This window comes from Nipponia nippon, unplaced genomic scaffold (genome assembly GCF_047370975.1).
Source record: "Nipponia nippon isolate SJK-2023a ecotype South Korea unplaced genomic scaffold, ASM4737097v1 scaffold_3, whole genome shotgun sequence".
Classification (NCBI taxonomy): domain Eukaryota; kingdom Metazoa; phylum Chordata; class Aves; order Pelecaniformes; family Threskiornithidae; genus Nipponia; species Nipponia nippon.
Window position 1 is genome coordinate 52,037,408 of NW_028262347.1, and position 17,811 is coordinate 52,055,218.

The window sequence follows — 17,811 nt, forward strand, 5'->3', positions numbered from 1 at the left end:
TCAACTTTGATTCAGTGCAAATAAAACAGCACACTCCCTGATATGTATTTGACATGTGGGTAGACATCAGTGGCATCCAGGTGAGGATATCTGATTTGAAATCCCTTATGTAGTAATTAAGCTGTCGGCAGTAATGATTTGTTTAAGTATAGTATGTACCATATGCCAGAGAGAAATATTTTCCTGACTTTTAAAAATATAGTATGTTAATTAATTTTTTGTCATCATCTTGTTACTCTCAGATGTTAAAATCTGTATAAATATTGTAGTGAACTGGTTCTGAATAAAATAAATATGATTTTTAGGTCAGTGAAGCTGTGCTTGCTTCTCAGCTCTTAATTGGAATGAAGAGTGTTAAAGAACACAGCATGAAGGATGCAGTGAAACAGAAAATCCCAGAATTTGCTTCCATGGATCTTCTTGCTTCATACAGAGATTTCTTATCTGGTATTCCTTTATACCTAGTAATATTAGAACATTAAATAACTAATAAACTATATATGCCATGTAATCTAGTAATACATTTAATATCTAATTTTCATTTATGAAAAATTATAAGTCAAATTTGGAAAGTAAATCCAAATCCTCGTCCTGCATAGCAGTACAAAATATTGAGCAGACCTAATGGATCTTTAAATATCAGCCTGTGCATGTGTTTAATAGGTTAAGAAAAACTGCATTGTTTGCATATTGTGGCTCAGAAAGACAGAGTGCACATACTGCCATACTGTTAGAAAAACAGATAGACCTGTGTCACAGGACTTCCCCACACTTCTCTAGTAGGTCTTGGCCCCCCTATCAGTCATCACTGCTTTTTTTTCAAACACTGATTTAGAACAGATTTTTTTCCCCTAGGTATATTAGCTTTTCCTTGGAGATTTTCAGTTTTTCTTTTGATTTTGCAAAGACAAGTTGGTGTTGAATAGCTTGTCTCTCCCTGCCTGCCCGCCTCCCCCCCCAGAAAAAAGCCAAACAGCAAATCCAATAAAACCAAATTCTTGCAAAGTTATCTGCCTAGGTACTGTATTCTAAAAGTCAAAGTCAGTATAATAAAAAAAATGTCACTGTCTTTCCAGTCCATAGAGATGCTTCCATTAGCTTGGTAGAACTTTGCCTTTGCCTGGTTTATTTCCAAGATCTGCATGTCTTTTGCAGCTAATGGAGCTGATGAAATGGAAATTTTTGATTTAAAAAAAAAATCAGTGAAACTAGGAATGCTGGGATAATGCTTGCCAGATGTTATATAAACACTAAGGCAAAATATCTGTATTTATTTTTAAATTGGGGACCATTAATTTAGTGATAAAATTTTGGTTCAGTGGGTTAATTTCAATCATCCCAAGTGACTGACAAAGACTGAATTGCTCTGACTGATAGTTGCTGGCAAAGCTGAGCAATGTCTACTTACTGTACAGTGTTTAAACATATATGTTTTGATTGGTTTAAGAAAACAAGTGTTGTATGCTAAGACCTTCCATCAATCTGATTGTTTTGTACTAGCCCCATTTGCTTATAATTACAGATAATTTTTTCTTTTATCAAATGCAGCAGGTGTTTCTCCTGATAGTTCTGTTAGGCATTACAAAGAAGAATAGAAAATGTAGAAAAGCAGTAGTAGGCCAAAATATATAAAGGTAAATTGAAATGGAAATGATTGGCACAGCATACTAAATATTTTCTGTAAAACCATTAGTGAAACACATTGTTTAAGTTTCATCTATAAACAATGTGGCCATTTTAACTGAATTCTGTTTTTACAATTGACAGTGAAGTATCAGAAATAATGGAGACATTCAGATTTTGTAGAAGCACACAATTATTTTCTGGAAGTTTACTATTAGGAATTACTGTAACATAATGTTTGTTCAATTTGGAGTGGGAAACAGAGCAGAAGAATTGTGTAGGCTTTTGAGAGAGCCATGTACTAATACAATGAAAAAAAATTGAATATAAGCAGTGATATAGTGATAACTGTACCGATATTTTTTTTCCTCTTTTTGCATAAGTATAACTTCTAGGCAGCACCAAAAAAAAAAAAAAGATCTTTTTAGTCCATAGTCAAGAACACATTTCATTGATAATATGCTTAATAACTAAAAGGGACTGGATTGAAGCTAACAGTAAACATTTCAGAGTACGTAACTCTTCTGAGTTCAGGTCAATGTAACTGGGAAGTTCAAGTCCTGTAGTTATGACTGATGACTGCTAGCGTTGTTTCCCTTTAGTAAATATCTGCTATTGAACAACATATAGAAGTAATGGTTTTATATTTAAATTCAGAGAGAGAGTGCACCTTGCTCTCTACCCCTTTTAGCCTCTTGCAAGGACCAGTCAGATTCCTGGCCATGATCTAAGAAATAGGTTCCTTATTAGTTCAACTCATATTAAAGCAGAATAGAAAGAATTTTCCTCTTATGAAAAACATAACCAGGTTCACAAGTTGTTACATTTTTAGTTACAGATTAGTCAATTCCAACACAATGCAGAAATTAATTTTGAATTGCAACCATTCACTTAATGTGTGTTGTTGAACTGTTATTGGATTTGCAGAAGGATACAATGTTGTCTCTGAAAGCCCCACAGCATCTTCTACTGAAAACAAACAAATCATACAAGACAAGCAGAGCCAAAGTGAAGGAACAGAAAATCTTGCCACAAAGGCCAGCCAGAAGAAAGAGACAATAACTTGGGTTCACTTAATTCGTTACCACAGTTATTTAAAAAGACTTTATAACACAAACCTTCTATTTGGTATGAATTTTTTCTTCCTTCTAGAAAACTGCCATAGGTGGAGATTGTTCTCGGGGGCCAAGAGTGTCAGATTCTAAGGCCATCAGCTGAGATAGATAGTCTCATTTTGAGTTCCTTTAAATTGTATAAATGTGAAAAAATCTTAACTGAAATCAAGATTTATGTTCAGTTTACGAAGTTGTAAGTGAAGATAATATGACCTTTTTTTTTATCATTATTCATATGCTTTCATGACACCAGGAAAAGCATCCCTCAAAACTTAATTGCTCTTACTATATCTGAAGTTTTTTTTAAAAATTCATAATCTACATTTATTTTTAGTTCTAGGTACATCAGACAAGTCACATCAGAAACAAACCTGTTCAGTTTGGGGGCCTGTTTGTGAGAATTGAGTGTAGTGTAAATGGGGAGACTGAGCATTATTGAATGTGTTTTGACCAAACCCCCAGATGTTACGTACATACTTGGTTTATTTCACTGTAAACCAAAGATGGTAATAGATAGGACCTTTCAAACAGAGTAAGAACCCATTAATTTCAGAGCCCTAATACTATGCATCTACATCTGATGGCCAGCTGCTGGATATATAAGTGATAACCTGACAGGTGAGAATAGAACTAGGTTGTTCATGTAGGTGCTGCCTAGAGAGAAATCTGGCAACTCTGAAAATAATAATTTCAGAGAGGGTTGGGTTTTTTCCTTGCAGCACCAAATGAAGCGAAAGTATTCTACCTCACCACAGAACTATAAGGACAGTAAGGTATCTACAAGTAGGTGTCGAAATGTGCATGTATATCTCAGCTGTAGTTACCGATGATGGAGCCTAGGTAGTGACTCAGCTGATCAGCCACTAGCTGTCTAAATTAGAGTCTTAAGAGCTCTTAGAGCTTCTTTGGACTGTACTGAATAAATAAGCTTTTATTCTAGTGGGTGCTCAGACATCTAGTGAACATATTGATGCTTACACATTTAAACTTAAGTACCTAAACCTCAAAACTGCACCTCCCATTTTATGCTCTTTTATAAGGTCTAGACAGAGCTTGTTTCATTATCGGATCTCCAGTGAAAAATTGCAATACAAATAGCATAACCTAGTAGTATTTAAGGACAATCAGTATAATTGTTGGAAATGCATTTATTTGATATTGAATCAATTTACATATTTTACTATATTTTCAAAATTTATAAATATTAAGTAGCTGTAGAAACTTTACTTTTTAATGGCAAATGATGATGTAATATAACTCTCTTTTCAAAGCTGCCCCTAACTCAGGACGTGGATCATTTTCTGCAGGAGATGGACACTTTAGTTCTGATTTTGACACAGGGATTGTTCTACGCATAGCAGAAATGCACTCCTTTCTTAAAAAACATTTGTTTGAATATTCAATGTGTTGTCTTGAGAATTTCCCAGAAGAGCTACATGATGTAGAATTGCCACTTGGTAGGCCAGCTGATTCTTCAAAGGTACTTATTTTCTTTCTGATGTTTCAAAAATATGTATTATACTTGCATTTTACTCAGATTCTTGCTAGTTCCAATGGCGATATTTCTGAGAGCACTATAGAAGAATGAAATTCATTATGCAGAGGATCAGTGCAAAACCAAAATCCTGGCCAAGCAGTGAAGGACATAACAAGGATATTTACATTTGTTAATTATTCATTCCTGCAAAAATGATCTCTATCCCATGCCCAGTATATTTAGACCCTAGAAGATGAAGCAGAATGATATTTAAGAAAATTTCATTATTAGTTAATTAAGTTGGCTGTGTTATTTGGTTGGACTGAGGCTTTTAATCTTGTAGATCTCCATGTTTCATACCACAATTGTCCCGATGTTTGCTTTGTAATTTGTATGTACAAGCCTTTATATTGTTAATTCGGTCTATAATAAAAACATGATTTTCAAAAAATATATTTTCTCAAAATTTGTTGAAGGCCTTGTGTGCCAATTTTTTTCACTGATTATCAGCTGGCTAGAAAATCAATCTTTTCAGGTCTCTGGCTTGCGAACAGCCTATTTGAGCTTTCAAATGTAGGCAGCTCAGACTATATTACTCAGAGAAACCTTGAACTGGAATTTCGGAGTCTATGCTGACCATGGCATACGTATTGAATACTGAGTAGTAAAAGTCTTTGAAGATTCAATGTAAAAATAATTGTCTTCAAAGTTTCTCCATCCCACTTCTCACATCAATAATTATCCTAATACTAAAAAATTAAAATGGCAGCTTACTCTCTATGGTTTATTTCTTACCTATTCTGTTCAGTATTAGATGGAGACAGGGGAGCCTTGAGGAGTGAGAACTTGTTATGTTATAAAAATGAATTAAAATACTTTTGTGAGAGTAGCTCTTCTAGAGTTGGTGAACTTTCTGCAGTGTTGGACAGCATATCATTACTCATTTCCCAACAAAGAGCTGACTGTGCCACTGAATAAATTGTAAATATATGCTATGTGACATTTATAACAGCCATCATATATCAAAAATTATTTTACTCTGTCTGCTCTTCTTTTGACATAATTAGTATTACACTGTCCTAGAATAATAAGCTTCAGAGCTCACTGTCATGTTCATGACAGGTGCAAGCTGCATAATCATGTGTTAGCTTCACTGTCGTAGACAGCTAACAAGCATAAAGCTCTTACATTTTTTAATTCTAAGCTTCATTGATTTTTATCACAACATTTTTTGAAGCGTTAACTATTCAGAAGGCTGTGTAAGTTATTTTAAAATAATGTTACTGTAATTTGATACTGGGATTTTTAACAGTACAAATAGCTATAATTTTTGAAGGAATGATTTTTATGTACAAGGTTGTTTCACTTACATGTGTCTTTGTAATTCTGTTTTTGACTCTTGAAGTTTTTTTCAGCTCTGCTGAACAAAGCATCCAAATTACATTAAGGCTATAATTAAAATTGTGTGCCCTGTTACATTTTGCATACTTGTTTTTTATTGCCCTCCATGATAGTATGTAGGATTGGAAACACTTAACTGAGACAGTTTGTTGTTTTCAGGCTTTTGAGGAAGTTGAATAGATAAATATTTATGTGTGTAATCCAGCAACCCTCCAGTTTGACAAAAGCAGTTGTAATATCCTTCCTCAAAAAGATTCAATATGATATAAATAACAAAAGATGCAGTTCAGTGAAAAAGAAAACATACCATATGTTTTAGAAAGAAATATATATTGTAAAATGGACTTTTAAGAGCTCTCGTTCAGGGGCACAGCATAAATTAGGTTGTTCCCACCTCCATATATGTGTGTTCTCATAATTTTATTCACTCTCCATGCTAGCAGGATAGTGGGTGATTCATGCCCAAGACTAAAGTCTAAGATCCCAAACGTAGAAGATCCTTGCAGTAGGTGGGTGATCTATGCACACCTCATGGCATCCATGGGTTATGGCCACTGTTATTGCTGCCTTAGTGTTTAGAGCCTACGTGGCATGGATCATCCCCATGCCATACTGAAGGCATATCCATATGCTGGAATGCATGAATTCAGCATGCATGACTTCATCTTTATCTTCACTTCTGCTATATTTTGATGCGGGATGGAAACTGGCTTTGTGAAGTAAGATTATGTCACTGTGAAAAATCCATCTTCTTCTCACCTGGATTTACTTCCCTGTATCGGTCATGAGCTGTATTTTCTGAAAATAAAGTGGGTAAAATTCTCCAATTTTTTTCAGCAATGAACATTCAAAATTTAAAAAGAACTAACTCCCCAGGCAGCTGTTCTCAGTGTCCACATTTTGGAATCAATGATGGAGACACTAACAACCTTTTCAAATAGCTTCAGCGTTCCCCCAAAATGCCACTGTTTGGCTTCCTCTGTTCTTTGCAGATCTGCATAACACTTTAAAAAGTAGAAATGCTATGGCACTGTTCAGCCTTTAAATAAAATATTCTACAATTTTAAAAAAGGCTTTTATTCATGAATGAATGTTGGTTGACAGTATTCCTCCATTGCTTCCCTGGTAAATGACAGTCAAACTGTATGTGATGAACAGCCTGCTAATGTTCCATATATATTTTAGTAAATACGATATATGACAAATCCTCACAAATTAAGTGACTGAATTTTCAGTAGGTATCACCCTTTGTTAGTTGCACAGCTAATGTGAAAACAAATAGGTAAACATAAATAAAGCATTAGTCTAGCATTCAGATTACTATTTTAATTATTAATATGTATAGCAGACAAATTACTTTTTTAGCACTAAATTTTGTATGGTCAGCATGTCAAATAATATCTTTTAGAAAAAAAACATAACGACATAAGGAAGGTAAGTCAAATGTAACAATCATTGTTACTGCAGGTGTCTCTAAGTCAGCCAAGAGGTCCTTTGCATTACCTTTAGAAATGTCTCATCATATGAACTTCGAAAAGCCTTAACTTGGTAAAACAGACACCTTTTAAAATTACCCATTTATCTAAATAAGCATATGTTTATGCAGCAGTGAAAATTATACCAATTCTAGCAGACACTAGATTATAAGAGATTTTGCATGTTACACTAGAAAAAATAAAATTTAAAATTTTTGTGTTTCAGATGTCTCTTGAAATTACTGGAATTACATCAGAGATGTCACATGTGAGAATAGCTTCTCCGGTTTCTGTCATCGCAGAAACAGACAGTCAGATGGAAAGTAGGGCAGCAAATGCTCCAAATAAGGAAATTAACATTCAGTGGTACATTCCTTCTCTGGCAAAGCCATCAAACCATACAGAGACTAAGGTAAAACTACACCAAAGCAGTTCCTTAGGTATTGGAACAAATTGAGTCTTATTTCCAATGAATATTTGTGTTATGACTGGTTTTAATTGAGTTATACATATGCTGACTGGCAAGCTGGACAGCAGGGTGCTATATATTTACTCTGCCACAAACCTGCTATGCAGGACAAACAGAATGCCCTGACAGTTTTTTGGTGGCAGGCCAAAGACGGACTTTGTTGACCATATAGAGCTTCCAGGCCATGTTGTATTCATGCCTTTTGCAGGTCCTTTATGTCTTCAATACCTTCACTCTGTTAAGTTTGGTTAGAGCTAACCAATACATTCAAACAATACTGTTTGGTGAGAGGCTGTCGGAAAAGCAAATATACACATGTAGGGGGAAAATGGGATTTTGTAAACCTCATTTCCCTAAGAAATCAGACTAAACATGAAAATTGAGAGAGATTGGAGGGTTGCAGGAAAGCAAGAGACTAGGACATAGAATTTGCTTTATTTTTAAACAAGGGAAGAGTGTGTAGGTAAAAATTTCTGCTACTGCAATAGAAATCCATGATCTCCAAACTTTTTGGCATAACAGATCACTGCCAAAATTTCTACTAGACACTTTTCATCTCTATTAGTAAGCTGATAGAAGCCCTGTGAAGTTAGTGCAAATAATGTACTTTTCAATACAGTTTTGCAGGTTACTTTAGCATGACCTTACAGATCATTAGAGATCCAAAGACAACTCTTGAAAACGACTAATATAGGAATGCCATATTCTTGACATTATCCATATAGTCAAAATATTCAGCTACCACTAGGAAGCATATTTTCAATCACAATAGCAAATTAATTCAGTGCAAGATGAGAATGTTCTATTTCATTTTCTTATGCTCTTATATTGATAGAGCTTTATTAGATTGGTGATTTATGTGCACTTCATTGATTTAAAACTAGTATGATGACAGCCATGCACAAGACCGTTTAGCAAATGTAACTAATTACATAAGGCCTTTGGAAATTCAGTAAAAGCTCTCTGTTCAGCCTACCTGAAGTTGGAACTTTGGAGATGAGCATAAGTGGGATTGATTGACTAGGATCAAGACAAGACTGGGATTTTGATGGTGACTCTATATGGTATAATTAATTTTCAAACCCGTATAAATTATATCCATAATTAAATTGCTTTAACATATTTTAAAATGAGTATAGTACAAATTCATATGAGGCCACACTCCTCCCTTTTTTGAAAGTCAGTTATCTACCTCTTCATCAGTACATTGTATTTGATCGTTATTATAATCTAGTATCACTGAACTAGCTCAGGTCTACTATACCATACTGCATTATAGCTTACCTATTCCATCTCTTTTACAGGTTTTGCTGCTTTATGCTTATAATACAAAGCCCATCAAGATTAGCAACATCAAGATTTTCAGTTCAATGTCTGTTTTTTCAGGCCACTTGTGGATTCCGTTGGCTAGGTAAATAATTACTGACTTTATCCTGTTATTTCATGCTATATTAAAGATCACTCAACCATTTAGGATGAGAGAAAATAAAGTGCAAAATATCAAAGAGCTGTAAGTCTTTAAAAGCATTCATTTTCGCTTTTCAGAGATGTTTCTCTATTAAGACTGTAAGATGTTGTACACAGGGTTGAACTCATGCAAACATATGCCTTTTCAGTACATTAGCATTTTAGTTTTGATTCTTAAAGAACTGAGTAACACATGCTAATTATATTACACTGGCATAGCAACATAAGAAAACGCTAGCAGATCTAAGAAGAAGCAGTCCCATTCTCTCACTGGATCAGCTACTTTCTCCATCCCATATTACAACTCAGAGCATGCAAGAATTTTTCTCACTTGTAGCTCCAGACTCAACCCTTCATTTTAGATCCTATGGCATTTTTCATTACTTCTTCATTGTCATTCATCTAGCCCCAGAATTTCTGGAACTGCTGAGCAGTGGAGGGGAAGGAATAACAGGCCAAGAAGAGTTGCAGCCCCTGCCACCCAGCTTGCCAGTCCACCTTGTGCTGGTTGGATGAGAAAATCTTTCCATAGAGAGGCATACTTAAAATGCTTCTTCTTACCATTTTTAATGCAAAAAGCTAATGCATTCTGTTATTTCCATTTTCTTTAATGGATAATTTCTTTTTGTAAAATTAGGAGATCAGTCTTGAAATGAAAGAAAATGTAGAACCTAATCAAGATGTAATAAAAGCTAGGTCAGTTCAATTATAACATGGAAAAAACTAATATTGTTTTATACCATCAACAATGAAAAACTTGTGTTCTTTCAGAATTGTTTCTTTACGGGAGAAATTATCTAATCTGAAGCAGCAAGTTGAGATGTTGATGCAAAGTTCTAAAAGCTTGTCTTCAGCTTCAGAACCTACAAGTTTTCTTGAACAAAGTGAAACCTTGAAAATAATTCCTTCAAAAAAACCCATAATGAATGTTGCAAAAGTGCATCTTGATGAAAAAACAGAAGTAAGTGAGAACAGTTCTGCTCTTAAATATGTCTGACAGTCTTTCATTTGAGATGTCTGTTTTGGGGAAATAAATGACAGGTAACTTGGAAGGAAGACATAAAAGATGAAACTTCCCTTACCCCTTTCAAGAAATGTTGAAATATTTTCACTTTTCATTTAATATTTAACTTTTTCTTTTCCTTATATATTGCTTGTCACTTTAGAAAAATATCAGACATCTTCAACTTTTCACTTGAAAATAAAGACTACATCTTCCGGTACATAGATTTGAAAATTGATGCCTAATTTTTAGTAATCTACATCTGAAAATGCTTGGCATAGAGTTAAATTAGCATGGTGATCAACCCAAAAGTGCTTTTTAAAAATCAGTTACACATCTTCAATGCAAAATGGGCAGTGATTGTTTCTGAAATAAGAACCTTCTAATAACGTTATTGAGAGAGGACCAAAACTGGCAGCGAATTTATTTTCTTTTTCTCTGCGCCACCTTCCTCTCTTCTTTTTATTAGCAAGGCTGAATATGGTCCGCAACCAAATAACTCCCCCCACATAAACACACAAAAGAGATAATTTCAGAATTTTCTATGTGGTCTGTTTGAGATAATGTCATTGGAATGGAATGTTGCCACAGCATAACTGCTGCTTGATAAATGCCAAGGCAAAATAAACGTTTATTTTCAAAGTGGGAGACATTTATCATGTGACAGGATTCTCTTTATATCTATTATATGAAATGATTAATGATGTAGAGGCTGTCATTTTGTCTCACGGATGCTGCGAAACAGTGACAATTGTGCGCTGTGCCTTTATTACGAGGCTGTATTTTGACCAGCTTGGAGAACAAATGATGTTTTGGCCAATCATAGTGCTTTCAGGAGGGTAGGCAGAGCTGTCCTTTGGTGGGTGTTTCTGAATACCTGAAGGGTTTTGCTCAAACTTTCATTAATAAATGTCAGTAATTGGAAAAACAATGTTTAGAATACTAAGATTAACATGCCATGCATTATACATGTATAAATATCATCTTGTCAGAGTGTTTGTTTAGAATGTCTTCAGTAAACACGTAGCAAAAGTATGCTTGCTCACTGGATTTAATACCTGAGCCAGGGGCAATTTTGCCTCAGTAGAAACTGCAAGGTTTGGGCACTTGTGTTTGTACAGCAAACACAACTATTTGTGTGTAGAAAATTTATATTCATCAGCTGAGGTTTATATTGCTGTGAATTGCACTAGAATAATCTAAAACTTGATTGTTCTGAAAAATGTTGTAAATCCAAGCCATCTGTTTGTTTATCAGAGGAGACTGATACTACAACATTAGTGGTTTTTTTGTTTTATACCATTAGGAAATGGCTAAAAGGTGTTTATCTGAAGTTAAAGCACTGCTGTCTGTTGTTCCAGCTCTGTCCTTGCCATTAACTGAGGTATGTGGTTCTCATTAATAGTAAAAATCTGTTTTCTAAAACAAAACAATTGTTCAGTTAAACTGAAACATGGATTATACCACTAAGTATTTTCCTATTTTTTTCTTATACATTGTTGGGCTTTCTGTTTGGGTTTTATTTTTTCATCTTTACAAATATAATACAAATGTGCATGATTACAAACTGTGAATATGTTCATTGTTCATTAGGATCACCTTTTTGTACATACAAAAATGTATTAAAAATGAATTTCACTCACAATGGGTTCATCAGGTTTATCCAGCATTCTCTGGTCATTGTTTACACAGACTCCAGTGAATTTCCATGATGCGATTGCCAAATGCAATTTCCTTCCATCCCTGTGTTTTTACAGTTATTCAGGCTTTCCTTCTGTTTTCTTTAGCTTTCTCTGCCTTGCCCATGACATGTCCCGAGAGACAGCATGCCATTTTTTTGTCCATGCTGTTATAGTCAGTATCCCAGAGGATACAATGGGAACTTGCCCGTAGTGGGCAGCAGTACTGTTCAGTTTCCTCAGCCACCCTAGGGGGATCAGGAGAGGACCACACCTGCCAGGGCGCAAGGAAGTCCAAGGAAGATTTTGGAATCCACCATAACATATCAACCCCCCTACTAATCCTCAAATATATTCCCTGTAACTGTTCACAATGGAATGATAATAGATAAGGCATCCACTGTACTCTTCTTTTCCAGCCAGGTAGCTCTTGCTACCAGAAGAGAGTCCCAAGTTTTACCTGGGAACAGTTTGGCTAGTAGCCTATTACAGAAGCGAGAGTCTGTAATGCTGTCCTGTGCATCCTGCGCTCTGCTACCTAGGAGCACATGCTTCCCTTTTATACCTATTGCACCATTCTTGCCACCCCTTGTTATCCGTCCTGAAGGTCTCTCTAATGACTCCAAGACCTTCATATCACTCAGTCTCACGGTCCCACTGAAATATCTTCCATGGCAGAGAGATTTGACAGATACCTAGGGAAAGGTAGAGCCGGGCTTCCTTAGAATCACGTGGACCTCCTGGACCTGTTTTAAATTCTTGTGAACTCCTCTTCACATTGCCTGCTTCTGGGGACTGAGAAAATCTGTTGTACAAGCAGGTTTGAGAGCAGCTGCAGTGGTGCACTTGTCTTTTGCGCTTTGGCTCTAGCCAGAAACCAGGGCTTTCTTCCTGTGCAGACCACTGCTTGTTCTTTGTGCCTTTATAAGCAGAGATGCCTGCATATTTTATGGCTGAATATTGATATATATATATGATCATAAATTGGGAAAATGAAATATGTTTGTGCATGCGTGCATATACAATGTTTTCCAACTGCATGAGATTCAACAAGGCTCAGTGCTGGGTCCTGCACTTGGATCACAACAACCCCATGCAACGCTACAGGCTGGGGGAGGAGTGGCTGGAGAGCTGCCTGGCGGAAAAGGACCTGGGGGTGTTGGTTGACAGCCGCCTGAACATGAGCCAGCAGTGTGCTCAGGTGGCCAAGAGGGCCAATGGCATCCTGGCTTGTATCAGGAATAGCGTGGCCAGCAGGACCAGGGAGGTGATAGTGCCCCTGTACTCGGCACTGGTGAGGCCGCACCTCGAGTACTGTGTTCAGTTTTGGGCCCCTCACTACAAGAAGGACATCGAGGTGCTGGAGCGTGTCCCAAGAAGGGCAATGAAGTCGGTGAAGGGTCTAGAGCACAAGTCTTATGAGGAGCGGCTGAGGGAAGTGGAGTTGTTTAGTCTGGAGAAGAGGAGACTGAGGGGAGACCTTATGGCTCTCTACAACTACCTGAAAGGAGGCTGTAGCGAGGTGGGGGCCACTCTGTTCTCCCCAGTAACAAGGGATAGGATGAGAGGAGATGGCCTCAAGTTGTGCCAGGGCAGGTTTAGGTTGGATATTAGGAAAAACTTCTTCACTGAAAGGGTAGTCAGGCACTGGACCAGGCTGCCCAGGGAAGTGGTTGAGTCCCCATCCCTGGAGGTATTTAAAAGACGGGTAGATGTGGTGCTTAGGGACATGGTTTAGTGGTGGACTTGGCAGTGATAGGTTAACGGTTGGACTCGATGATCTTAAGGGTCTTTTCCAACCTTAACAGTTCTATGATTCTACGATTCTACTTGTGAGTCTACGATGAAAGTGAGGGAGCAGATTTAGTGGTGTCCTTCCAGTAAGAATATGTTAACTGCTCTGTTTTATTCTGGCTAAATGCCAGAACAAGCTAAAATATTTCAACAGGTGGAACAATGGGCTTTTCATCACAAAGTTTCAGACAGAGACTTCAAACTAAGATCCTATTAGATATGGCAGATTTGGTTGAGCAAGGGAAGTCTAACCTTCAAGATGCTGAGTATCTTCATTCTTCTCTGAAGCCAACAGATGTTGCAGAGTGCTCAGCACTTCATTATGTATAGCACATTTCTAAGTAGTATTTCCAAATTTTCAAGTAAGTTTTATGTGTGTATTACCCCGTCTTCTTTGCTAGAGGCGGAAAGCTCAGTGGGATGATGTATACCATAGGGTAGTACATTCCCTTTGTTTTCAAGCATGCAGAAGAACGCAAAAGATACATTGCTTATACGTAGTTTTACATCATTTTTTCCCCACCACACACTTTTTTTGTTGCTCATTTTCGTGTGAATTAATTGGATGAAGTCAGTGCTAATTTGTTGTGTTTGTTTTCTCATTCTTTGAGCTGTCACACTTTAACTCCTATCATGTTTCCAGCTTCTCTTCTTTGATTCTGTTCTTTCTGTTCATGTGTCCTATGGTGCTTTTGATTCAGCACTGAATTATATCTCTAAGTGGAAAAAGTGCATTTTTATTGAATTATTCATTTTAAATTATTTGACTGTTCATGTTTTAAGAATAAAAATTGATCAGCTGGCTTATTCTTAAAGCTATTTAATGAATAACTATGTTCTTGAGGAAGATAGTAAAGCACAGTGTTTGGGAGTTTCAATCTTAAAAGTAAATTTATAAACAAAATAGTTGCACTAAAACTTAACCTCCCTAGATAGCCTGTTCCAAGCTTCTCTTCCTTTAGTTAGTTTTTCTTAATATCTAAATCAGCTACATAGTTCTCCATGTCCAATGGACATACAAACCAGTTTATCATTGCCCTCTGTTTCACCTTTTGCAGTTAGCTCAAGTCTTTCAACTTCTCATCTTGGGAAAAGCCTTCCAAATTACTAATCATTCTAGTTGCTGTTGTCTGATATCTTCATTTTACCTACAGATGGTCAGGATAAACTTTGTGAGCAAGACTGTTCACAGAAATTTCCTCCCCTTAATCCTGTGTTACTAGTTTCCTGCAAGAGATGTCATTAACCACAAATTTATATTGAGGCAATGAGTATTTCTAACTTATTCCTTGGTTGTAGGTCAGCAATCTGGCTTTAATTTAATTTTATTTGTATATATGTACTTTTTGGTACCTATAAGCTTAATAAAGTTATTTATTTGGTATTTTTTTTGCTGTTCTTTCAGATCCCATTTGATGTTACTTTGCAATCAATAGCAAGTTTGGAAGAGATGTTTGATCCTGCCAATGGATGTATAATAACTGAAGACAGTCTTTTCAATTGGATCGTTTCTCTGTTTCACTAAATTATATTTTTGCAATAACTTAATCAGTTGCTGAGTGCTATAGATTTAGACTTAAGTTCTGGTGTTAATGAAACAACCTCATTAATCCCACCAGGATTTGGCTCCTAATTGGTTTTATAATTTTCATTTTTAGCTTATTTCTAATTATTTACAAATTAATAGTTTTTAAAATTCAAATACATTTTTAGAAATTAAGTGTATTAAAAGTAGTTTCTTAATAAAAGGATTAAAAATTTGGTTTATTCAATCATCTATAATTAAGTGGGTTTGTTGGCGGTTTTCTAGCTTTTCAATAATTTCTTATTGTTTAGAAAAGCTGAATGGGCTTGTAGCCTTCTAGCATCTGCTAATAAATACTGCTTTTTCCCTGAAGTTTTATTCTCATCAGCAATTTTTTAATTCCTTTTGCAGTTATCAAAAGTTGGTTTTATTTTTGAGGTTGAGATTTTTTTTTGGCCAAAAATCATCACTGAGTTTGTTCTTTTACACTCTATTTGGAAACCAGCATTTCAAACTTTTCTATCTTTTGTTAAAGAAAAACATATCTGTACTGGTTTTGGCTGGGATAGAGTTAATTTTCTCCATAGTAGCTGCTATGGGGCTGTGTTTTGGATTTGTGCTGAAAACAGGGTTGATAACACAGGGGTGTTTTCGTTCCTGCTGAGCAGCACTCACACAGCGTCAAGGCCTTTGCTGCTTCTCACCCCACCCCACCAGCGAGGAGGCTGGGGGGGCACAAGATGTTGGGAGGGGACACAGCTGGGACAGCTGACCCCACCTGACCAAAGGGATATCCCACACCATATGACGTCATGCTCAGCATATAAAGCTGGGGGAAGAAGAAGGAAGGGGGGGACGTTCGAAGTGATGACGTTTTGTCTTTCCGAGTAACTGTCATGCATAATGGAGCCCTGCTTTCCTGGAGCTGGCTGAACACCTGCCTGCCGATGGCAAGCAGTGAATGAATTCCTTGCTTTGCTTTGCTTGCGCGCACGGCTTTTCCTTTACCTATTAATCTGTCTTTATCCCAACCCACGAGTTTTCTCACTTTTACCATTCCGATTCTCTCCCCCATCCCACCGGGGCGGGGGGAGCGAGCGAGCGGCTGGGTGGTGCTTAGTTGCTGGCTGGGGTTAAACCACAACAACGTCACCGGTTGTTGAGAGCAAAAATCATTTGTTTGAAAAAAAAAGCCAGTTTAAAAAATAAAATGGTACTATACAGAACATTTTTGGACATCATCTAAAATGCTAACAAAGCCTCTATTTATGTTGTCAATGTCATAAATATTATTTTAAAGCACAGAAGAAACCCTAATGAGTCCTAACAACAGCCACCTGAGGAAATATTCTTGTCCAGTGTTAGCAACGGGGAATTTGACATGAAAAAGTGATTTAGTTGAACCAGGCCGCACAGGAGAGTGCAGTAAGATCCAGGACTGTTTGGCTTTGCTCACATCACAAGGCCAGGCACTTTGCTAGTTACAATAATTTCTTTGCGACAAAGAGCAAAAAACCCAGGACGTTTGGGCAGGAGCCCTGTGAGACTTGTCCTATTACTCGCTCTGCTTCTCTGTAGCCATGAAAATTCAGCACTGATAGTTACCACGCCTGGGTTCGGTTTCTGTGAAAAATAAAACAATTGGGTTGAAACGCCAGCCCCTTTCACTTCAGTCAGGCTCTCACTGTGCTGTAGCCCAGTGATAAAACAATAAAATATTTTGTGCTGTTTGAAAATTGCAGATTTACCTTGGCTTGTGCTTTTCAGAGAAATATTACCTGGTTTACCAGTGAAGTTTCTTTTACGGAACGGGGGAGAGAGAGAGGTAAAAGATTCAGCATAATGAGTATCTTAAATGTGATCAGTAACAGGAAGAAATGGCATTAGGTTTTCTACTATATTTCTTTATTCCTATAAAAGAAAGAAGACTGTATGTATTTGTGTTATGTGTAGCTTTTAAAAAATTGTGCTATTTTTTAATTTTGTCTAGCCTTTTCTGTAATGCGGTAGGTAGTAGGAAAATTAGAAGGTTTATGATACAATGATAAAAAGAAAGTAAAAAGTGAGTAATTGTTAGGGAAGGTATTTTAAAACTGAGTGAGAATGGTTTTGTAACTCAACTGCCTAGCAGCCAATTTGGAGGAGATATTCCTTAGCATTATTCTTTCAATTAAAAGAATTTATTGTTCTGCAGTTCTTCAGAAAGCAGGAAAGATAAAAATTTACATTACTCATTTTTCTTTTACAAAGAACAAGTAGAAAATTGCAGCTTTTCCAGAAAAGCCATTCAGTCTTTCCTTGTGCTTCGTAAAAAGTATAAAACATTTCTTTTTCTTTTGGGGGTCACCTTGAGGATTATCATAGGACTTTTGTGCAGCTTAATTAATATTTGTAAAACACTCTATAGAATCAGGTGAAAATGGAAGTAAAGTTCTATTACAGATGAGGTGTTTCTTCTGTGCTGCCAGTCTGGACCTTGTTATAATTCCTGTACTTAAAAGAGAAATATTAAATAAAATGCTTTACCTATGAATTTAAAATACATTACACTTTCTAAGATACTTCTGTTGAAACAAAAGTTTTATCCTACCATCTCCTTTAAGACAGCACAGGAAAATAATAATGTTGAAACGTTGACCTCACTGTATCCATAGCAGCAGATTTTACTCTCATAAACATAGGATTAAGTATTCAATGTTGGCTTCAGAAGAAAACATTAGAAAAAAACATTTTTCTTTTAGCATATAATTAAACTCTTTAGTTAAAATCTGCTTGTAAGGAAG

At 36.4% G+C, this 17,811-nt stretch overlaps 1 protein-coding gene across 1 annotated transcript in view; it reads left to right on the plus strand.

Moving 5' to 3' along the window:
- CFAP54 (cilia and flagella associated protein 54) overlaps positions 1-15,028 on the plus strand; it is a 119,606-nt gene extending 104,578 nt beyond the window's left edge. Inside the window, exons 62-69 of the mRNA XM_087765659.1 lie at positions 306-447; positions 2,551-2,751; positions 4,010-4,218; positions 7,318-7,503; positions 8,865-8,971; positions 9,799-9,988; positions 11,337-11,414; positions 14,909-15,028. Of these exons, the coding sequence (XP_087621785.1) occupies positions 306-447; positions 2,551-2,751; positions 4,010-4,218; positions 7,318-7,503; positions 8,865-8,971; positions 9,799-9,988; positions 11,337-11,414; positions 14,909-15,028 (1,233 nt within the window). The remainder of the gene's footprint in view (positions 1-305; positions 448-2,550; positions 2,752-4,009; positions 4,219-7,317; positions 7,504-8,864; positions 8,972-9,798; positions 9,989-11,336; positions 11,415-14,908) is intronic.
- The last annotated feature ends 2,783 nt before the right edge of the window (positions 15,029-17,811 follow it).